This window comes from Drosophila serrata, unplaced genomic scaffold (assembly GCF_035046125.1).
Source record: "Drosophila serrata isolate PLE 108 unplaced genomic scaffold, ASM3504612v1 contig_276, whole genome shotgun sequence".
NCBI classification, from domain to species: Eukaryota; Metazoa; Arthropoda; class Insecta; order Diptera; family Drosophilidae; genus Drosophila; species Drosophila serrata.
Genome location: NW_028257174.1, coordinates 8,712,574 through 8,736,452, shown reverse-complemented (window position 1 = coordinate 8,736,452; position 23,879 = coordinate 8,712,574). Strand labels below are relative to the sequence as shown.

The 23,879-nt window shown below is 42.7% G+C and overlaps 1 protein-coding gene across 17 annotated transcripts in view; it reads left to right on the top strand.

The window, feature by feature from the left end:
* The window catches only part of Ca-alpha1T (Ca[2+]-channel protein alpha[[1]] subunit T), a 132,532-nt gene extending 109,583 nt beyond the window's left edge, over positions 1 to 22,949 (top strand). For 9 of the 17 annotated variants that reach the window (XM_086836173.1, XM_086836170.1, XM_086836171.1 and 6 more), the window contains 12 exons: positions 827 to 1,219; positions 1,298 to 2,223; positions 2,307 to 2,516; positions 7,633 to 7,798; positions 10,296 to 10,451; positions 12,003 to 12,185; positions 12,357 to 12,626; positions 12,726 to 12,893; positions 12,958 to 14,393; positions 14,853 to 15,045; positions 15,115 to 15,264; positions 16,855 to 22,949. In XM_086836173.1, the coding sequence (XP_086692299.1) occupies positions 827 to 1,219; positions 1,298 to 2,223; positions 2,307 to 2,516; positions 7,633 to 7,798; positions 10,296 to 10,451; positions 12,003 to 12,185; positions 12,357 to 12,626; positions 12,726 to 12,893; positions 12,958 to 14,393; positions 14,853 to 15,045; positions 15,115 to 15,264; positions 16,855 to 19,731 (7,128 nt within the window). In that variant the 3' untranslated portion in view covers positions 19,732 to 22,949. Of the gene's footprint in view, positions 1 to 826; positions 1,220 to 1,297; positions 2,224 to 2,306; positions 2,517 to 5,546; positions 5,662 to 7,632; positions 7,799 to 10,295; positions 10,452 to 12,002; positions 12,186 to 12,356; positions 12,627 to 12,725; positions 12,894 to 12,957; positions 14,394 to 14,852; positions 15,046 to 15,114; positions 15,265 to 16,854 lie in introns of those variants that run through there. The other 8 variants (XM_086836176.1, XM_086836177.1, XM_086836175.1 and 5 more) reach the window with 3 other exon arrangements.
* The last annotated feature ends 930 nt before the right edge of the window (positions 22,950 to 23,879 follow it).

Here is a 23,879-nt window from a genome sequence, read left to right as displayed (position 1 = left end):
AACCGAAAAGAAAAAAACACTTACAAATTGTAGATATAAACGATACGTTTGCATATTAAGTGCAGTTGGAATAGCTTTTTTTATTGTCTATATAAACATATATATGTATATAGGTTGTACATATAGCGAATTGATTGTCCCATTGATAAATCCGTAGACCATTGTTCCAGCCCATTGTCCTGCCAAAATGCCCATTAATTATTTATATCATTTCGTTTTGTTTGCGTATGTAAATGCCGTTTGTGAGCGGAGACAGCACCTCGACCCGTATACTATATATCTATATACTATATGTGCATATGTTTCCCATTAAAGCCCCCATAGGATATAGCTGTGTTGTCCTGTTGTCCCCCCTACGAAAAAAGGCCGGCTAAATATAAGAGCTGTGTTAAAGGATTAAAATCGACAGGGAATTAGGTTTCGAAAGCTGTACAAATTAGAGGTTTATAATTAAAAAGAACTGACATACATTATAGATCCAATAGTTGGATAATGTTCTATATATTAAGATCCTACTTAAGTCCCTGAGATGTTGACTTATTGGAAATACTTCTGAAAGACTTCATCTCAGCTTTGAAGTAATGCACTAAAAAGTAGATAATAAATAAAAAAATATTTAGAAGCTCCCACAGACCCCTTTTCCAATTCTAGGTGCGTTTAAACCAAAACCCTTTTTAGTCCTCCGATGTACAGTATGCTAGAGTTATTCCCAATAATCAGAGCTGGTATTTAGTTTGCGTTGAACGTTATCCTTCATTTCATATCCCCCGTAAAACATATCCTCCATGGGAAACAATAATAACCCCCGTTACTGTTCCATCATCAGAATCACCCGTGCACCTCGGGCTTCCTCAGTCCGCCCACCTCGGCCAGTCGCCGGCCCTCGGTGATGTTCAACGAGTATGTGCTCCTGCACACACCGCCTGCCCTCAATGCGGATCCAGTGGTGACAGCGGTGGGCAGTGGCTCCTCCGGTGCGGCTACCACAGTGGCCACCGTGGCAGGAACGGCGGCAGCTGCAGCAGCAGCAGCAGCAGCGGCTGCAGCAGCGGCGGCATCCAACACCACCGGCGGTGGAGGCAGCAACAACAATCAGAATGGAGCCAATGGTGGTGGAGTCAGCGGTGGCGGACCAAGCGCCAGTGGAACTACAGAGAAGAGCAACAATATCTTTTCCACCGAGAAAATGACCCAGGCTGGCGATGGTAGCATCTGGCAGGTAAGTAACAAGATCCTTACAATCTCAATTCTCCAAAGGATTCCACCCAAATGTGTTTGTGTGTGCCTTTCCTTGCAGGTGAATCTACCGCAAACCATCGGCACTATTGCTAATCCCTATGCCGATTGCTCTGAGCTGGGCATTCACGATGCCATGACTTGCCAGGAGCTACTGGCCTTCTCTGTGGCCTTCTCGGCGGCCCTGCCCACGGGTCAGAGTACCCTGGAGTCCTTCTACACATCCCTGGCTCGCTGTGATCCCCACACCGCAGAGGCTTTGAAGGCACACCACAAGCCACGATCGCTGACTGCTGGCCAGAATCAGACGGGCCAGACTTCTGCCGAAGGTGGAGTGGTGGCCACAACGGGTACGGAAACTGCCCAGAGTCTGGAGCCTGCTACCGTGTCGGCCGTTGTTGTGCCCGGTGAGACCCAGACCGCCAACCATCGGCGCAAGGAGCACCATCATCAGCAGCAATCGCATGGCTCCCATCATCATCATAATAATAACAATACAACCAGTCATAGCCGAAATACTGGCAGTCGGGCCAGGCAGGCACATTCGCAGTCCCGTGGACGGGACAGCCATGCTCCCACCGGCAACTACATGGAGGATTATGCCTGCTGCTATGATCTCTACCAGAACGCTCTGTCGCCGCTGGATGAGCGCGGCCAGCGTCATAGGTCACCGACAACGCGATGCCTGATCGCAGTGTATCGATGCCTGTCGAGGGTCTGCAGTTGGGTGCGTCGCTACATTCGTCGTCTGGTGGAGCACAAATACTTTCAGCAGGGCATCCTGCTGGCTATCCTGATTAATACGCTGTCCATGGGCATTGAGTATCACAACCAGCCGCCAGAGCTAACCGCCATTGTGGAGACGAGCAATGTTGTCTTCTCCGGCATCTTTGCCGTGGAAATGTTGCTCAAGGTGGTGGCCGAGGGTCCGTTTCGGTATATTGCCAACGGGTTTAATGTCTTTGATGGCATCATTGTGATCCTTAGGTAAGTGAGAGGAGAGGAAAGTCCTTTTCAGCTAAGTATTTGGTTTATGGTGTTTACGATTTGTAACTAATTAATCCTCGCAGTGCCATTGAGATATGCCAACAGTTTGTGGGCAATGGTACCGGCGGCGGTGGCTCCGGTCTGTCCGTGTTAAGGACTTTCCGGCTGCTTCGCATCCTAAAGCTGGTCCGATTTATGCCCAATCTGCGGCGCCAACTGTTCGTGATGTTGCGCACCATGGACAATGTGGCTGTCTTCTTTTCCCTGCTCGTCCTTTTCATCTTTATATTCAGGTGAGTTCGCCGCGCCGATTAGTCCACACCAACACCAACACAACAAACCAACACAACACACCCAGCCAGACACCACACAAAAATAATAAGAAAAGAAAATAACACACAAAACAACAAAACACACACACACACACACACAAGAAGAATGTGGAGATAACAAATGTAATCGATGAAAAGAAAGAATATTCTATATAATCAACAAACGATAGCCCACCAGTTATCAAACGCGACCCTGCACAAAACAATCAAAAAAAAAAGAAAAAAAACTACAACAAAGCAGAGTGACTAACCCAAAATATAACCCGAGCCACAGAAACAGAAACAGTTCAGTTTCGTTAGCCCATAGCAGTCGTCTAATGTCTAACAGTTCCTAGCGCCTCACTAGCTGCTTCCCACATAGCTAAACCCCAGATCCCGCCAGCCAACCGATCCACCAGATCCACCTTGTCCAGCCATTAGAACATCAACTCATAACCCATTTTCCAAAAGAAATCATTCCCAAGGCCAACAATATATAAGTAACTTTGTAAAGATCTAAAAGTTAATGCTTCTTAAAATTTTAGAAAGATTCAAGTCTGACAGATAAGCTTCTAAGTTCGTAATGCTGCAACTTTAAGTAGACTCAAATTTCCCCATTTTTTCCCCATTCTTAGTGATCTCTCGGTTTAACTTAAAAAGATATTCCTACCAAAGATTAACCCAAGACGGCCTCATTAATCCCCTTTCATGACATTATCAAACACACAGACACGTATCTCTTGAGCCCTTGTTCCCAACCCTCATTTATGTGCTCCTTTGACACGATCCTATTTTCTAATGTCCAATGCGTACCACTTGAGTATTGCCTATATGAGTAAAGATTTGCCTAAATGTCTCTCTTTCTCTTACTCTTTCTCTCTCTATAAGCGATCTATTAATGATTTCTTTCTCACACACCTGTTATTCTTAAGCTCTAAATCTTGATCTCTTTCTCACTGACTGTCTCTGAGTAACGTTTGGATAATCTTGAAGAATCGTAGTTAGATGACGTTACTTGTTTGAGTAACTTTTTAAGCAATCGATCTTGTATCCGTATCAGCAAGAACCCTTATCACTTGATATTGATCTCTCTATCTCTCTCCCCTCTATCCCGATCCTGTTAACCCCTCTTTATATCTCTCTCTAAACCCTCAAAGTGCCGATAGTTGTCGTACACCTCCTCGCTCGTTCACTTTGCATTACTCTTTCGAACACACACACACTCGCTAAAACTGAGAAACACGGACAAATTGAGTGGACTTATGCTATACCCCTTTATATTTTCAAAATATACTCTCTTTCTAACACTTTCCCGCTCGGCTTACAATCGATTTGATATCAAATTTTAAGCACCGACCAAGTCGCTGCCTTTCCTGATCAATTTTTGTGGAATTTGTTCTTCTCTTGGCTTTTCAAATCTCTTTCCAACACTCACTCTCTCAACTCTCTATTGCTGTCTCTCTTTCACTGTCGCTCTCTATCTCTATCTGTATCTCTATCTGTATCATGCTCATTTGGTTAAGTTGAGTTCCACACAAACACCACGCCACAACTATGCCAATATCAGCCACAGAAACAATTAGTTAGCTTAGTTAGTTAGCCAAAAAACGCTTTATTCCATTTCAAATTAAATAAGTGTGTATCCTAGCTTCTTTTAGCGTTAACCAATACAGCCACTGCAACACCAACACAGAGACACACAAGCTCGGCTTGGTTTGAGGCTTAAAGGCTTTTGCTGCTGCTCAGAGCTTCTCACACACTGACACGGCACACGCACACTCACCCCAAAACACACAAACAGAAAACAAACGTATTTGGAAAAATAAATATTAAGAAAAATACCCTTTAAAATAAAAAGATCGTACGCTTACTTATTGTGTAGTTGCAGTCGCTGCAGTTTGATACATATACCTCTTATATACCCGTACTCTCTCTCTCTCTCTATCTCTATATATACCTATAAATATATATGATTACTCGTATTGATATACTCACACAACCTATGAATAATCAGTACAACAGCTACAACAACACACACACATTAGCTGGCTAGCCTACATAGTTGGTAAAGTAAAGTAAACGTAATCGAGTTTGTGTAGTTAGAATAGCAAAATTAAAATACAGCCAACAGCAAACAAATACACCAACATCTAACCAGACTCTATCTTTATATATATATATATGATATATGATATATATATATATTAAATATATATATAAATAACTCCATGCAACACATCCAATATACATGTATTAACAATCGATAATGAACCAATTAAACTTGTAAATGGAGCTGAACACGCAAATGAAGTCGACATCGCCAACCGATAAACCAACTCGATAAATCCCCCTAAAATAAACTCGAAAGAGAAACCTTAAAAACAAATCCTGAAAGCTGAAACCAAAAATACAAAAAACTGAAAACAAAATGAAGAAAAAGGACCAATTCTTTCCCATTAATCGCAGGCTTTAGCTTCTCCTTGTAACAGGAACTGTATCCTTGTTTCGTTTCCATTACGTTCCATTCCGTCGTCCGATGCCAGTCCTTTGGGTGAGCCTTGATCCTTGAAGAGATCACTATCACCATATTTCTGAGTGTTTTATTTCCTTTTTAGCATTCGTTTGCCGCTCACCTCGCCTACAAGAACACCTCTCTCTCTCTCTCTCCATCTGTCTATCATTCACTCACACTCTGTCTCTTTCTTTCTTAACTATCTCTCTCTCTTTCTATATTTTGTCTCTCTCTCTCTCTCTTCTCTCTTTGTCACACTCCACACAATTTAAAATAAAAAACCTACTAAAAACCAAACCTATAATAATCAAATAAAATGAAAACCGAAAAATAAAATAAATACTTAAAAACTAAAACTGTATGCTTAACACAACCCAAAAAACAAAACACAAAAAAATATAAGAATATATCTTTAAAAAATTATCGAAAAAAAACAATCAAAAAACAAAAAATCTATATATATCATATTATAAATCAACAAAACCAAACCATCACTTTAGTATACTCGGCATGAATCTGTTCGGATGTAAATTCTGCGAGAAAATTAACGGAGAGATGATTTGCGATCGTAAGAATTTCGACAGCCTGCTCTGGGCGCTCGTCACAGTGTTCCAGGTAGACCCATTGCTATCAGCCTTATACCTTATGTAAACCTATATATATATATATAAATATCTATACTACTACTACTACTACTACTACTACTACTACTACTCCTAATGTTACGTCATAATCTGCAACTTATATGATTAATGATATGAAGCAAAAATGAAAACAAAACCAAAAAAGATAAATTCCGATAAATCCCCCCGAGAAGAAATACGTTAAGCATTTTGCTTTCTTCCGCCTTCTGTCTTACATTTTTCGTTTCGCTTTGATTTCCGCTTCCGTTTCAATTCGATTAACCGTTTGATTTCCGCCTCGATCGATAACTATCGTGACGTTTTATTGCCCTTACTGTCTTACTGTCGCTTTCGCCCTCTGTCTCTGTCTGTCTGTCTGTCTAACCATTTACTTGTGTGCGTGCGCGCATGTGTGTGTATGAGTGATTCAAGGATCACTTACACCCACACAGCGCTTATGATTTTATGATTTGGTAACAATATGCATTTCGATTTGCCAGGCGTCGCTCGCACTAATTTGTGGTGTGTCTCTAATTGAGTGTGGTATTCTTTGATCTTCATTTCGATTAAGACTCTTGATTTGGCATGCATGCGTTGACCGTTGCGATTATCAATTATCGATTACCGACTAACGATGGCCGATTCTCAATAACCTTTGCCTTACCATGTTAGTGTTAGTAGCGTTAGCCTTATACCGTTGGCATTACCGTTGCCATTCCCGTTATCGTTACTGGTTTCAAGTTCCTTAGCAAGCAGCGCGCATCCGCATGTCGTTCGTTTACGAAGTTTTCATCTGAGAATGTGAATATATTGAGTATTTAGAGCGAGTGCTCTATCCTCGCACCAGCCATGTCCATATAAGCTCAATGAATGTATGAATGTAAGAATTTGTGTGATGTACATTGCACCAGGTAAGCATTTCCGTTCGAGTTTGTTGCGCTTTGCATGATCGATCCGATGTACATATGTATATGTATGTTTAGCTAAGTATACTATAGATATATAGAACTCTGTGTTTTTTTGCATCCAGCATCTGCCTTGACTCGAACACTCTGCATACACCACCGAAAGAACACACTGTTTGTCACTCTCTTTTACTCTCTCTCTCTCTCCCTCTCTCTGTATCACTGTCTGTATCATGTGCTCTTCTTACGCTTTGATTTTTGTCACTCTTTGCTCTATGTCCTATGTCTAAGTAATATATCTATCCTTAGTCCATATGCTATTTTAGACTCTAAGTTGTATAGAACTCCGCCCAACAAAACCCTCTGAAAAGAGAACTCTCTTTGTCTCTGTCTCTTCCTCAAAACACGCACACACACATAAACACACATGTGACACACAAAACGTGCATAACCAACCGAATCCCACTGTAAACTAAGCCCCTCTGACCCTCGAGCCCCAGACCCCTGAACCTGAGACCCAGGCACACGCACATCATATACGTACATGCCAAACACACACATACAGATTCTCCGTCGTAGAGTTCCGGTGAGTTCAGAACTCATCCAGAAAGAAAGTTTCCAAGGACCCACGACCTATTGTAAAATAAAGAAAAGGTCCCCCTCTCTCTGAATATGTGTATATAAATCTCACTCTGTATATAAACAGACAGAACAGAACCTCCTTCGAGAACAAAAGATTCCCAGGCATCCCAGTGAAGACGAGACTATAGTCTCGATTCTCTCTGCCAATAATTAAATCACCTGGATATATCTGTACAGGGACCTCTAGCTGAACCCACTCGTTTATATCCTTAAATATAAGAATCGCAACTATATCTACATAATATATATATATATGAACCCAGCTCTCTATCTCTATATATATATATATATATATATATATCTATGAACCAGTTTATATAGCCATTAATGAACTATGATAACAGACACACATCTATGACTCTATAAATAAATACATATGTATACGGTATATATAAAACATATATATAAACCTGCAGCATACTCGGCATGTATCTGTTTGGCGGTAAGTTTTGTAAATTTTTGGACGAATCCGGACTCGAACGCGAGTGCACGTGTCCCGAAATAATCAGCCGACATCCGCAATGCGAGTGCGATCGCAAACACTTCAACAACATATTATGGGCCACAGTCACAGTATTCCAAGTAAGAACAATTAAACAGCAAATAAACTACCGAACCCAAAAACCCAAGTACCCCATTTCCCTCAAGGCTCCCACTATACCCCACTACTACTTTTAAACAAACAGCCACAACAATATTACCTGTAAAACCATTCTGAAATTCTTGTGATTATGACAAAGTATTTAACGATTTCTCACGTATAGCCACAAAAGTTCCCAGTTCCTAGTTTCTGCTCTTTTTCTCTCTCTCTCTCTCCTCTTGTCCTCTTTGATTTGATTTCACTTTCGTTATCCTGATCCTAGCCTTATCTAAGTATTAAACAATTATCCAGTTGATTGTATTCCTTGAGTTCTCTCTTGATCAGCTTTGTTTCCACTTTATTTTCAATTTTGTTTCGATTCAGATGCCAGCAATTGTAGAAGTAGAATTAAACACAAACACACGCTTTAAACCATTACACAAGAACCATATCTCCTGAACATTGGAAAAAGGAAACAAGATTCCCAGAATATAATGTAAATGGATTACAATTGATATGGGTGCAGAGTCCAATGTCATTTGATTGACAATACTTTTATTTATTTCTTACTGAAATAATTAAACTGAAGATGAACTGAAACTAAAAATACCGAAATGCTAAGAAGAAAAAATAATGTAAAATGTACCTGTAACATAATGTTACAGGCTCTGTTTCCGTCTCAGTCTGTCTCTTTCGCTCCCTTTCTCTCACACATACATACACTCTCACAACGCCAATGCTCCAAATTTTGTTGCATGCTTTTTGGGATATTCTCACCCTGACTCGCCTCTGCCTTTGGCTTTTGGCTTTCAGCTTTTCGAAACAATTTTCGAATCAGTTTACGAACCTGTTTTCAAATCACACACAACCCACACACACACACACTCACACAAACCCCTGCACACTCATTGAAAATGTATATATTTGATTTAAGTTTTCCGTTCGTTCGTTTGTTTGTTTGTTTGTTTGTTTGTTGCTTCCGTTGGCTTGTTGAAAAGGAAACGAAAGTCTTTATTTTCTGAATTTGCTGCTGCCGCTGCTGCTGCTTAAATCCCTATATCTCTTGCTATCTTCCTCCATCCACCTAGCCCTAAATCAGTTTGACAATCCGTTGCTAAGCAAGCTATATAAAAAGCGTTACTTATGCATATATTAATATATATATATTTAAAGTTGCTTATGCGCAATACAAATGTACAGCCACAAAAGTTTAGAAACAAAAAAAAACCGAAATCAAAACGAATATACATTTAATTTGCTTCTTCTATAAACCGCATTCGTACTGTATAGAAAAAAAAACAAAAAAAATATAAAAACGAAATAGAAAACTCCATTGGCACCTTGTGTACAGAGAGAAAACTTAATGAAATATTCAAGTTTCTTTTAAAAATTTCTATGCAAGAGTTTTTTTGTGCGCCAATTTTTTGCTCTTTGATTTAGTCCGCGACTTTTTTGCCGCTTCTCGTAAATAATTTGCTTTTGGCTTTGCTTCTAGCGTGTATATGTTTTTTGTCCTAATTTCGAGTTTTGGTTTAGTTTTTATTTTGCTTTTTGTGTTATGTTATGTATGCCACACCACGAATTATTGTTTGAAATCGGCTCGAGCAGCCCACTGCCGGGACTATATATATTTTAGGTCAAGTTCAGCTTGGTCTGCCATCTCTAAGCTCTCTTATATCTTCAAGGGGGTTCCTGGTAGTGTCCATATCTCGAAACATTCTTAATTAAATTTTAATAATTATGAAATAAAGAGAACTCCAGAAACACCTGATATAATTATTTGCTTTCGTTTGTGGAACCCGGCTTGGCCTAACCTATATTTATCACCCTGTGTCAGTCCTTTCAGGATTTATAATATATATTTTAAGTTCCGCTTATTTCACGTATGCGCCTGAGTTAATGTGAAAACCCGAAGGTGATTGAAAACCTAGAGTTTCCCGATCACTGAGAACCACCCTATGATGCTATATGTACGTGTATGTGGTACTAATATGTGACCACTACATATACACAATATATATATGCAATATAACACCGTTTGCCGTTACTATATCTCTTGCTCTCTCTCTCTATCTCTCTATACTGCTCTCTATATCTTTCTCTCTCTCTGTCTGTCTGTCTTTTGGCATATTTCGTGTTTCTAAATAAACTTATTAACTTTGCCTTATGTACTTGCTTTCCTTACGTTTCTTTACTTTACTTGCCACTAAACGCCACAATGACAAAATTACAAAATTTGTTTATTCGTATTTCGTTCTTTTTTTTCTTTCGCTTCTTTCGATATGTATCGATATCGATATCGTGTCTCACGACATATGTATATCCATGCGTATGTATGTTATATCTGCACCACGTTTTGCCGCCCGCCACTGCAACCGCCACCGATCAACAACAACAACAACAACTACTACTACTACAACTCCAAAACTCCAACAAAAACTCAAAAAAATCAACAACAAAAACAAAAAACGAAAAAAAAAACAACAAAAATGTTTTTAGATTCTAACGCAAGAGGATTGGAACGTCGTGCTGTTCAACGGAATGGAAAAGACAAGTCATTGGGCCGCATTGTACTTTGTGGCCCTAATGACATTCGGCAATTATGTGCTCTTTAATTTATTGGTGGCCATTTTGGTTGAGGGATTCAGTTCAGAGGTAGAGTTTTGCCAACAAACAACAATCCCCCTGTCCCATGCCTGGTCCCCCTCAAATACCCTCCTAGACTGGTCGCGCATTTTATTTAAAATTAAAAAGTAAATAAATAAATATATCAAAAGAATTCATTTGATTCTACTCTAGAAATTAATACGTATTGATTTTATACACGTGCCATGCTTCAGAAATTTGATATTGAAGATATTGGGGATCATTATTTAGACGCATAATATATACCTATATTTTTGCACTTTCTGAGTATTATATTTTCAGTCAGAAGCCTAATAGAAGGCAAAGGAATCATTTCCGACCCTATAAATCATATATATTCTTGATCAGCATTAACAGCCGAATCTTTCTGGCCGTGTTCGGTAAAAAAAATTTTTAACCATTTTTTTTTTTTTTTTTTAAATTTTATAAGGGGTTAAATCGTTAAAATTTTCCAGAATTGACAAAAATTTGGATTTTTTTTTTGAGTATGCGGATTTATTAACCTATCAAAAACTAACACAGAACAGCTTTCTGAATTAAAATTAATGCATTTTTGGCTTAGTTATGGATTTTTTAAACTTTGGAACCCAATACAAAAATTACGTATACGTAATATTTCAGCAACAAACATCGAATATCACGTATACGTATCATTGCATTACCCAGGATACTCTTGCCATTAAATATTTAAAAATAGCGTTACTTTTAGCGATTTATTTTATAACTGGGATATTTTTTCATTTATCATTTTCATACCGCTTGAGGAGATTATAATTTTAATTAATTTATCATTTTTACACCCTTGAAGAGGATTATAGTTTCAGTCAGAGGCTTAAAAATCAATGAAGGAATCATTTCCGACCCTATAAACCATATATATTCTTGATCAGCATAAACAGGAGAATCGATCTAGCTATGTGAGGACAAAATTTAAATTTTTCCAAATTTTGAAAATTTTACAAGGGGTTACATCGTTAAAATTTTTAAAAATTGACAAAAAATTTAATTTTTGTGAACTTAAAAATTTAGTATGCAGATTTGTTAAAATATTTAAAATTTGCGCAGAACAGGTTTCCGATTGAAAATTAATGCATTTTTGACCGAGTTATGATAAAATTACGTTTACGGAATATTTCAGCAACCAACATAGAATATAACGTATACGTACCATTAACCTCGTTAACAAAAAGAATCTTTCCGTAATTTTGCATACATTTTTTATTTTTTCACGAGACTATTGATAGATATACTAACTTATTTGGTAAACTATAACCATCAATATCACAATATGAAGCATGGCAAGAGTCGCGTCTCCGTTACCCTCCAAACCAATCCATCGTGATACCGGACCTAGGAAGCCAGCAATGAAGGGTCCATGTCCACGTCCACGTCCACGTCCACGTTTACGTTTACGTTTACGATTACGTCCACGCTACTGGCTAACATCCGTCCATCCGCCCAAGACCCACCTAGACCAAGACTACGACCAAGACCATCCACGTTCCAAGATCCACGTCGCGTTGACGAGAAAGTCTAATTTTGAAATTTTGATTCCCTCAGCGAAATGAACGTCGCGAGCGCGAACAGCGCGAGTTGGTTAAGAAACTGCGCGAGGAGACGCTGGCCGAGAACTACAGCGATGGTATGTACGATGAGTCCCGGAGCGAGGCCGACTCCTCGACCACCAATGACAGTTACTATGAGGTGCGCAACCGCTGGCGCTCGGCGGAGGATGTGCGCAAGGTAAGTGGTGCTGCAGGCGGGGATCCTTCTCCTCCTCCTGCTCTCCTCCAGTGAGCCTGAGTGTGTGTCTGTATGTGTTGCATGCTGCATGCCTTTGAGTGTGTGTGTGTGTGGGTGTGAGTGTATGCCTGCGAGCGGCCAGAGTTGTATTCTTCCGGTACCGTCCCCCAGCTGCAGGACTCCGCGGAGCTGATAATCGAGGCCAAGAGCAACGTGCACCGCCAGCGCCTGCTGCAGCCCAGCCAGGATTATCAGATCAACGAACTGCCCGCCTCATCTGCTACGCCTCCGGCCGCCTCCGCTGGCGAGAGGGAGCGGGACAGGGATCGAGATCGGGATCGGGATCGAGACCGTGATCGAGACCGGGACAGAGAGGCGGGTGGCAAGCTGGGCCCGCTAGAGGAAGGTGCTCATGGAAAGTCGCGCGGCGGCCTCAAAAAGGTAAGAGCCGAAACAGAGCGCAGCACTCCATGGGTGCCCCATCCTAAACATATACACTTGACACGTGAAACCACCAACACCACCTGTCGTTGCACACAGACATACTCCATCAAGGACCGGCGCAGTGAGTCCGGTGCATCGCGTCTCTCCAAGATGCGACTGGTGCGGGATCCGCCGATTATAACCACCACGGCGGCCACGCCGCAGGATTCGCCCAGCACCACCCTGGAGCCGGGCATGAGCTTCCGTCAGTGGGGCGACGTTGAGGTAAGTCCTGCAGTCCTTTGTGTCCCTTATGCTCTTTGCTAATGTATTCCTTTCACACACACAGCCGCAGCCACCGCCATCTCCCACGCTGCTGAGACCGCCAAATATCTTTAGTGGCGGCCAGCGCAGTCTGGACGAGGGCATACCCTCCATCGATCTCATCCCGCCGTCACCGGTGCTGGCCCACAAGCCCCTAAACATACTGAATGCCAGCCAGCTGGGTATGGGCATGGGCATGGGTATGGGCGTGGGCTCCGGAGCGGGAGGCAGCGGAGCCTGCAGCTCGACCAGCATGCACAGTGTGATCATCGATGATATCTCAAAGAGCTCCAGATCGACGGCGGCTGCCGCGCCCATCTATGTGCCCACCATCTCGTCCACGGCGGAGGCGCAGAGTCAGAGCCACAGTCTCAACGATGTGAGCGTGGGCCCGAGTCCCTGCTCCGGTGGCACTGGAGCTTCCACCAGCGGCAGTTCCTCAAGCGAGCGCCTGCCTCTGGCTCCGCCGCCTGCCCCGCAACAGCTGTCTACTGGCAGTGGCAGCTTTAAGCAGCGCTTCCGTCGTAGCAGCTCTAAGAAGCGTCGCCCACAGCCTGGCACATCCTCGACCCTCGAAGATGGCCAGGCCCAGATGCAGGAGGAGGAGGAGGAGCATCAGCAGCAGCAGCATCCTCATCATCATCACCATCTGAATAATGGCAGCGACAATAGCTGCCTGTTGCGCAGCGGCAGCATGGCAATGGCGGGCACCTCCTCCTCGTCGGTCCTGGGTGCCAAGGAGACCAACCGTCTGAGTCCCCAGAACTCAATCCGTCGGCTGTCCAACACTCTGAGCATCGGCAGCGGCCCCGTCGGGGCCTACGGAGCTGGCAGCCGGCGCGCCTCGGCCTGCATCTTCAACTCACAGGTTTACCAGAACCTCAATCAGCCGCCCAAACTGAGACCCGGATCGGGACAGCGTCGGATGAGCTCCATTGAGCTGGCATTCAGCAAGACCTCGCATTTGAATCTACACAATCTGGAGGCCAATCGAAAGTCATTGTCATACACGAACTCCAAGATGGACCTAGACAAGTGGAACAAGTCGTATGGCAATCTCAATGATCCGGACAACATGCTGCAGCAGTATATGGAGGCGCGGGATAAACGCAAGAACTCCATCAGTCACTACAATCTGAAGAAGCGGCTCGAGGAGAAGGAACTGCAGCAGCTGCAGCAGCTCCACCAGCAGCAGCTGCTCCAGCAACGGCAGGACTCCTTCTCCTCGGCAAGTCCGCAGCAGCAGCAGCAACAGCAACAGCAGTATCAGCAATCCGGCGGCCACCGCTTGTCCAAGGATCAGCAGCAGCAGCTGGCGATGCAGCCACATTCCATTTCCATGGTGCCACATGGTGGCGAGCGAGTCTCGAAACTGAGAATGCTCATCGAGCAGCTCACGCCAAAGCATTTTACCACCGAGCGCGAGGACTACTCGCTATACATATTCCCCGAGGACAATAGGTGGGTCTTTCAGTTACTGGAATATAACATAGAACGGATCGTGTAATACTTGAAAATACAAATGAGATAATGATTTAAACTGGCTTTAAGGGCGTCTTAGAAGCTTCTAAGCTCCCTCCCAAACTCTTTAAGTCTCCAAGTGTGATTACTTTGAGATACAATTCCCTTTTCCACCTATCTTAAAGATAGATTTCTGTTTCTCCTAACTTCCTCTGAGATACATCTCTCTTTCTCCCAAGTATCTTTGAGATACATATTTAAAATCAAAGATTAAACCCTTTAGCTAATCTCTTCTGCTCTCAGTTTTCCGTTCGCTTTCCCCCCGAGCGGAAAATTCAATTTCGAACTTTGTTTGGAAGTACGTCCTTTAGGTGTTTTTTACATCTCTCCTTCCTGATTGAACTTTCTCACCTTGCTCCCATTACTCTCATCTCTCTCTCTGTTCTCGATGGGCTGCAGGTTCCGGCAAATCTGTACGTGGTTCGTCAACCAAAAGTGGTTCGACAACGTGGTCCTGCTCTTTATTGCGCTCAACTGCATCACCTTGGCGATGGAAAGACCAAACATCCCTCCAACCAGCACCGAAAGATTGTTCCTGGCCACAGCCAATTACGTGTTCACCGTTGTCTTCACCGTCGAAATGTTCATCAAGGTCTGGATTCTGTCTCTCAGATAAATCCTTTTGTTTTATTAAGACTAATATACATGTATATCCGTTTAGGTGGTGGCCACTGGCATGTTTTATGGCCACGATGCCTACTTCACCTCCGGCTGGAATATAATGGACGGATCTTTGGTTACCATTTCCATAATTGATTTGTTAATGTCCCTGATTAGCGAATCGAGTCCAAGGATATTTGGGATTTTAAGGGTAAGTACGGCACCGGGACAGGTATCTAATCGCAGCAGCAGTCGATCTTCAGATTACAAGCGATTTACCACCAGCGCAGACCATCAAAATCAGCCAGAACAGCTACTGCTACTGCCAAGAACCACGCCCAGATCCGACCACGCCCATTATATATAGAATATAACTGATATGTGTGATAATATGGCTGCTGCGCTGCGCACGCGGATCAGAAAAGCTATATTTGCTATCGCTATCGCTCTGTCTATCGATAAGCCCAACAGCCGAAATCGAAACTGCTCGCTTTCTTTCGCCCTAGAGCTCTTCCTCTCCCTCTTTCTCTCTCTATCTATCTCTGGTCTCTGTCTTCTATCTCTCTTTCTCTGCTGATTGGCATTCTTTGTCTTTCAATGTGCTATCTCTCTTATACATATACACACATAAACACACACACATCCACACATACGTTTTGTGATGAAACACTTTCCGAAAACTCTTTCGTTTTGGTTTCCTATCTAAATCGGGTCTCTCTCTCTATTTCTATATAAATATATATATTGTATATCGATCTGAAACCTTCAGGTAAATTTCCGCTGACATATGCGTTAAATCAGCAAAAACAAATGCAAAACAAAAATCCAATTTGCGTTCACCATTTATTCTGTGTGTGTAGAAAATCCCCAATTCTTACCCCTTAAAAAAAAAACTTGTATACAAATTTTATATAGAATCCCCCTCAAAATTTAAGTATCCTGTTGAACTCGCCTTCATTGCGTAATTGTAAATAGTTATTTGTTACCTTCATTCCAATAATGTTGATAGGGATATGACACTTGATGCTATATAAAATAAGGCCCTAAATTTAAATACAAACTTCCTTTCCAACTATAATTCTTTCAGCCTTCAATTTCAAAGATTTCATGTGGTCAGTAGTTATCTTAGTTAGTGTCATACCCCTATATCTATCCCAGAGCCAGTGTCAGTCCAAGCCTACCCCAAAATAAAAACCTACTCATCTATAGTTAATATAAAATTATATATTTAAAATGATACCCCAAAATCCATTCGCTTTATACTCATCTTCATTTTGAATTGTCAGTATTCCAGTTCACTTGGCCTTGCTTTGTTGTTCAGGCAATGTTGACCATAACTTTCTTGTTGTTTTGAAAATGAAAGTTGGTTTCATTATCAATTTTGCTTTTGTTTTATTTTGTAATAAAGCTCACCTGTTTTGTGCTTTAGTTCTCATGCAAAGTTTTATTTTGAAACCTGATTTCTATTTGCATTTAATATTTACAGTTGATTTATCTTTCTTTTAGAGATCATTTTGAAGCTGTTGTAACACTGATTTGAAATTAATAAAATGTAACAAATTAACTTAATCACCTTTCACCGTTGCTACTCTTGCTTTCATGCTTACTACATGTTGCCCAGTGGCGCTGCTTGGCTTCGTCCTGGGCGCGCAAGCAGTGCAAACGGATATCCGCTATAGCCGATGCACGAACCACTGTAAAGCACAAATAATTAAAGACAGGAAACTGTCATTTCTTTCTCGTTTCTTCCTCCCTCTTCTTCTTCCGTTCTCTGCATTGGGGAACGTGCGTATCCTTGCAGGTGTTTCGACTACTCCGATCCTTGCGGCCGCTGCGGGTGATCAACCGCGCCCCGGGTCTGAAACTAGTCGTGCAAACGCTCTTATCGTCCCTGCGTCCCATCGGCAACATCGTCCTGATCTGCTGCACCTTCTTCATCATCTTTGGGATCCTGGGCGTGCAGCTATTCAAGGGCACCTTCTACTACTGCGAGGGCGAGAATATCAAGGGTGTGCGCAATGCGGACGAATGCCGTCGCATCCCTGGCAACGTTTGGACGAACCGGAAATACAACTTTGACGATCTGGGCAAGGCGCTAATGTCCTTGTTCGTCCTTAGCTCCCGCGACGGCTGGGTAAACATCATGTACACTGGACTGGATGCCGTTGGCGTTGATCAGCAACCGATTGTCAATTACAACGAGTGGCGACTGCTCTACTTCATTGCCTTCATCCTGCTGGTGGGCTTCTTTGTCCTGAACATGTTCGTGGGCGTTGTGGTGGAGAATTTCCATCGGTGTCGCGAGGAGCAGGAGAAGGAGGAGAAGATCCGGCGGGCGGCCAAGCGGGCATTGCAAATGGAGAAGAAGCGCCGGCGAATGCATGAGCCACCATATTATACCAACTATACGCCCACCCGGATGTTCGTTCACAATGTGGTCACGTCCAAGTACTTTGATTTGGCCATTGCCGCTGTCATCGGTCTGAATGTGGTCACCATGGCCATGGAATACTATCGGATGCCCAATCCATTGAAGTATGCCCTGAAGATCTTCAATTACTTCTTTACGGCGGTATTCATACTGGAGGCAAACATGAAACTGGTGGCCCTCGGCTGGAAGCTGTATCTCAAGGACCGCTGGAACCAGCTGGACGTGGGCATCGTTCTGCTCTCCATCGTGGGCATCGTGCTCGAGGAGCTGGAGACCAAGATTATACCCATTAACCCGACCATCATACGGGTGATGCGCGTGATGCGCATTGCTCGTGTCCTCAAGCTGCTCAAGATGGCCAAGGGCATACGGGCACTGCTGGATACCGTGATGCAGGCATTGCCCCAGGTGGGCAATCTGGGATTACTCTTTTTCCTGCTGTTCTTCATCTTTGCAGCGCTGGGCGTGGAGCTATTCGGGCGACTCGAGTGCTCCGATGAGATACCGTGCCAGGGGCTCGGCGAGCACGCGCACTTCGCCAACTTTGGCATGGCTTTCCTCACATTGTTTCGCGTAGCGACTGGCGACAATTGGAACGGCATCATGAAGGACACGCTGAGGGATAATTGCGATGACGCGGCCGATTGTGTACGCAATTGCTGCGTCAGCTCGGTTATTGCTCCCATATTCTTTGTGATATTCGTGCTAATGGCGCAATTCGTGTTAGTGAACGTCGTCGTGGCTGTACTGATGAAACACCTCGAGGAGAGCCACAAGCAAATGGAAGACGAGCTCGACATGGAGGTGGAGCTCGAGCGCGAGCTGGTGCGCGAACAGGAGTTCGCCCAAGAGCAGAAGCTGTGCCAGCAGCTGGCGGAGGCGCAATCCAAGGCGGCCGCTCCCCCGCGTCCCCTAGCCAAGGTCAAGTCGCTCCCCAAGAACTTTATCTACAGTACACCATCGTTGGACAAAAAGTTCCCAGCCTCATCACTGGTGGGCGCCAATCCCAGCTCGAGCCTGACCAGCTCAGCGGCCACGAATATCAACCAGGCAGCGGGAGCGACTGCTGTCGGCACCGGAACGGGAGCGGGTACTGGAGCTGGAGCCCGTCGCCAAACCGTTCAATACTTCAACCAGCCACAGACTGTCCTCGGCCTGAGTCTGGCCGAGATGGGCGGCACGCTGACGCCTCAGGCGCTCGGCGCCCGGTTGGGTGAGCCCTTCGGCGGCCCAGCGACGGCGACGGGAGGTGGAACGGGCGAACTGCCGGCTGGTGGCGGTGCCGGCCTCCCATTGCCGCCGCTGGATAGTCGCCGCCGCGGGCGTCGCGCCTCCGCGGCCGCCGGCTTCCGCAAGCGCGGCGTGCTGTCCAAGGAGCGCTCGCTGGACGAGCAGGCCATCCGACGACGCAACCTGGAGGCCAAGCGCACCAGCTGCGACTCGCTGCCCTGGGGCGGAGACGCCCTCGACTATAGGCGCGGCACCATCTTCGAGAGCCTCGAGTCGTCGGACGGCGGTGTGCAGTCCGCGGTACCCTACGACATACGCAGTGTGCGCAGCGCGGATGTGGGACATCTGGACAACACCTCGGAGAGCGAGACCCTGGCCGTGGTTAGCTCGCTGGTGGCCACACCGGTCACACCGCTGCCCCTGCCATTGCCACTGCCACTGCCTCCGACCCAGTCTCTGGCCACGCCCACTCCCACGCCTCCTCCGATGGCCATAACAATGCCCATGGAGCTGCCATTGCCATCAACGATGCCCATACCGATGCCTATGCCCATGCCCTTGGCCCCACGACGACCCTTTGGCTGGTCGCAGTCCGTCGATCAGGGTTGCATGCGGAGCAGCCTCCTCCTGTCCGTGCCCCGGTCCATGCCGCCGCGCAGCCGCAGCGGCAGCACCAAGCAGCTCTTCAAGCAACAGGCCCTCGACGAGGATGCTGACATGGACGAGAGCTCACTGCTGCTACCCGTGGCTGGATCTGCAGGTTCGGGATCCGGCTCGGGTTCCGTTTCCGGTTCGGTGGCTGCCATTGGCAGCGCCTCGTTGGACATTAACGATGCCAAGCCGCCGCCTTCGGAGGTGTCCGGATTGAGCAAATCCGATTCGGCAGACATCCTGCGGATCATCAGCGAGCGCCGGCGCATGGACCAGCGGGAGCAGCAGGACAATGAGACGGAGGACAGGGACAGTGACTACAAGGAGCTACTGTTGGTCAAGTCGCCGCAGTCCTCCATGGACTAGATCCTAGATATATATATATATATATACACTTCCACTGTCCTTGAAAACTATAAATATGTATGTAATGTATGTAGTCCAGGCTGGGGGGAATCCCAGTCCTGGCTCCCACCACACACACACACACACATTAGGAAAATACTTTAGGGAGCTTTCAAGAGAATGAAACAACAACTAAAATTATAGGTAATAGACGATAAAAGAGCATGGAGAAAAGGAAAATAAACACATGTAATGTTCAATTGATAGCAAATACAACTTAAAACGATAAATGGTAAAACTACTCTTAGCCAGAAAGAAAAAAAACGGAAAATAAAATGAAAGAATTGTAAAAGTAAAAAGTAAAACGTAAAAGCATAAGTAAAGATATGCAAGTAAGCTAAATTGACAACTGTTTTTAGTGCAATCCTATGGTTTTCATAACTTTAACAAACCAGAACTTATAAGAACAAAAAACTATACGAAGTCAGGTGGCAGATTAGCTAAGTTTCAAGTTGATTAGAGTGTTTTCCGTTTCAAGTAGCAGCCGAGATTACCAAAAACAACAAAAAAACGATGTCGATGATGATTATATACAAGTGTTATATGCGATTTACATATATACAGATAAATATACATACATAAATACATATATATATATATATATATATATATATATATATGGTACTTATAGCGATACTGCATACATACAAAAAACATGATGGAAATTTGTGAACAAAGAATCATCAACTCTGTGATTAGCTCTTAAAGTTTAAACCGTTTATATACGATACACCGGAACACGATCTGTATATATAGGAGGCCTGTATGTATGCATATGTATTTGAGTGTATTTTATGTAGGAGAAAACCCTAAAGCAGAAGCAGAAATCAGAAGAGAGAAAGCAGAAAGTATAAAACAGAAAGCAGAATTGATAAGCAATAGAAAAACTGTAGCTCATAAGATCGTACCTAATCTAATCTAAAAATGAGAAAACAAAATGGCGTTCTTGGCGCCGGAAATGCGGTATTTGGGGGGGCAGAACATGGACCTTGTGCAAACGAATTTACTTAGGTACTTAAACACACAGAAATACTGGAACACCCGTACAGATAGCTATTACGATCTGGTCGACAATCTTTGCTCACCTCTCTCTCTCACACTATCTGTCTATCTCTATCTCTCACCAAAGGCTTCCAAAATCTCCAGACTCTAGATCCCCTGACCCCACAAAATCAGTGCCAAGGCCAAGGAGTTCAAGAAGTTGTTTTTTTTTTTTAATATATATATATATAAACACAGTATAATTCTCAGATTATAAAAATGAATACTTGAACTTGAACATGAAAAGGATGAACTTAAAAAGGTAGCATTTATAAAAAACAAAACCCAGAGAAATAGTAGAAACTTAAAGATTAATATTTAATGACTATATAAAGTGTATATATGGAACTATCAACGAATTACAATAGAGAGTATTTCTAGGCACTTGAATGCAGCATGCGTCAGCTAAGAGGAAATAGAAAACAAAGTAAAACAAGACAAGGATTATATATAGATTTAGATCAGTGGTCGGCATACATCCCTATATCCTGCAGGCATGCGGAAAATTTCGGGTTCTTTTTTCCCCACATCGTGTGCCGAGCTGGTGTCGAGCACTGATCTAGATTAAGATTAACACTAACTTAACACTGTCAATTTTTTAAAAAACATGATCTAAGCTAATTTTTCAAAAAAGGAAACCCCTGGGACAAGGAAAGAAAGGACAACAATTTTACACTCTTTGTACACACTGTTACTGTTACTGTAGGAAAAACAAAAAACGAAATGAAATGAAACGAAAAGGAAACGAAGGAAGGGAAGGTAGGAGGTAAAGAAGAATAGGAGCTATCCAGTTTAGATAAACTTTAAAATCAAACTTAGCAAAAATGAAAAAAACGGATTCGGGCGAAAGCGAAGGAGGAACAAATTTAATTATATGATAATTTCATCTGTGCCTTTCTCTACGAATATATATATATATATATATATATATATATATACATATATATAAAATTTATACAAATTTATCCGACAAAAACTCGCCCTCTCTCTCTCTCTGTCTCTATCCCTCTCTGTCGCCTAGCTCCAGTCAGTCCCCTGTCTCTCTCTCTCTCTCTCTCTCTCTCTCTATAGATATATCTATCTCTCCCTGTCTCTATCTATCTCTCTCTCACAAACTCACCACACCACAGACACCATGCAAGCAGCGCGGCAAGGCGTAATGTAAAACCGAAAGCAATCGAAGCAAGTGCATCGCGTTGTAAGTAAACTAAAAGAAAGCAGTGCAAAGCGAACTCTGAAAACTATTTAAAAACGAAACGTAAAGAGAACGAAAACCAAAACAATTACTTAAGCTAAAAACCAAACTAAAATGAAAAAAAAAAAAAACAACAAGGAAATAAATTAAATATTAAACAACAACAGCATGATGTTTATGACTAGGTTAAATGTAATGCGCATTAGAAGTTTTTTGAAAGTGTGTGTTGTTTTTTTTTTGTAATTTTTTAAATGTAGCCGCTTGAAGTAAACCAGAAATGAGGAAACTATATTCTTTTCTTGAACTTAGTTGTGTGTGTTTGTTTCTCTTGTGCGAAGAGTCAGGCAGCCCATAATAATGAGCGTTTCTTCTTGTTGATTAATAATTAGGTAAACAAAACTGCTACAAAACATAAGTTGATTAAAAACAAACAAAAAAAAACACACAGAAAAAAACGTAAAAGAAAACGAATACAACAAATTAGCGAAAAGTGAGTTAAATTTAAAATTAAATGCCATTAAAGGCCAACGAAATGCAAATTAAGCAAATTTGCTTTTAGCTCCATGCAGGTACAACAACAACCCCCAAAAGAAACCATAAAACATAAGTTCTCTTTGCCAAGTTAGAGCAAGGAATACAAATTAAATGTGAATGAATTTGTTTTCCTCAAAAGAAAGAAATAAAAACGGAAATTAGAATCAAGCATCACTATCCTCCCTCTCAGCTGTAAAAAAATAAAAAACAAAAAAAAGGAAAAACTGAAAATTAGCCATAGCCAAAAAGTTGTAATCATTTCGTTGCGTGCCCCTTGCGTATGATTTGAATGGTTCAATTGGTTCCATTAGATACGTATACATATATACTGAGAACACATACTATGTAAAGCAGCGAAAAACAAAACAAAAAACAAAAACATTATAAATTAAAGAGAATTTGAAAAGAACGAGGTGTTGAAGTTATTCTTTCGCTTTATCAGTTTTCCAGCAGTTAGTCGTTGTTCATCGACAAAATGTCCCATTTTTCCTTAATCGTTACTTCTTTCTGGAGGTCTGTATTTTTTTATTATACCATAAATACTATATTACTTTACTTACTATATTAATTTTAATCAAAAGCCTGCAACGCAGTGACTCCCTTATTAAGTAAACATATTCTTGATTAGCATCAACAGCTCTCTCCCTCGCTCGCTGGCTCGCTCACTCTTACTCTCTCTATCTCTTTTTATCCGGTGTGTCCAACTCCCACTGTGCATCTGTAGGTGCCGCTCAAGAGATAGCTCTTACTCTCCCGCTCTCACTTTCTCTATTCTCTTGCCTCGGGAACTATAAATAGAGGCACTTCGGTCGCCGCGAGCTCAGTCTGTCCTAGGGGTACCTAGTGTTTACATCGGTAGTGATTGTGGCAGTGATATTATGGTTACCCTTCTACGCCTGAAATATCATCTGGCCAATGGAATACAGCTGGATAAACAGGAAGTGATCTTCGATACCATGATTACCCTAATTAAGGTCACCAAGATTATAAGTCTACAATGGAAGGAAGTAAACAATGACGTGTCCTCTACTGAGGTAAGTCTTAATCATGACAATTAAATCATATACATATAAATATGCTAGCTATGCATTTATTTTTTTCTATTAATTCCCTTATTGCCATAAATCCCATTAATTAATTATGATTTTAAGTGATACAGCATAAACTTATTCTCATAGTAAACAGCCTAACTGATTCATAATTTGTTCTCGAGTAATGATTTCTTACCATTTTAATAATTTTAAAACTGAAACTGACTTTGGTGCCAACTTTTGATACATTATTATTACCCTTGCAGGGTGTTATAATTTCAGTCTGAAGTTTTAAATTGAGTATGCTG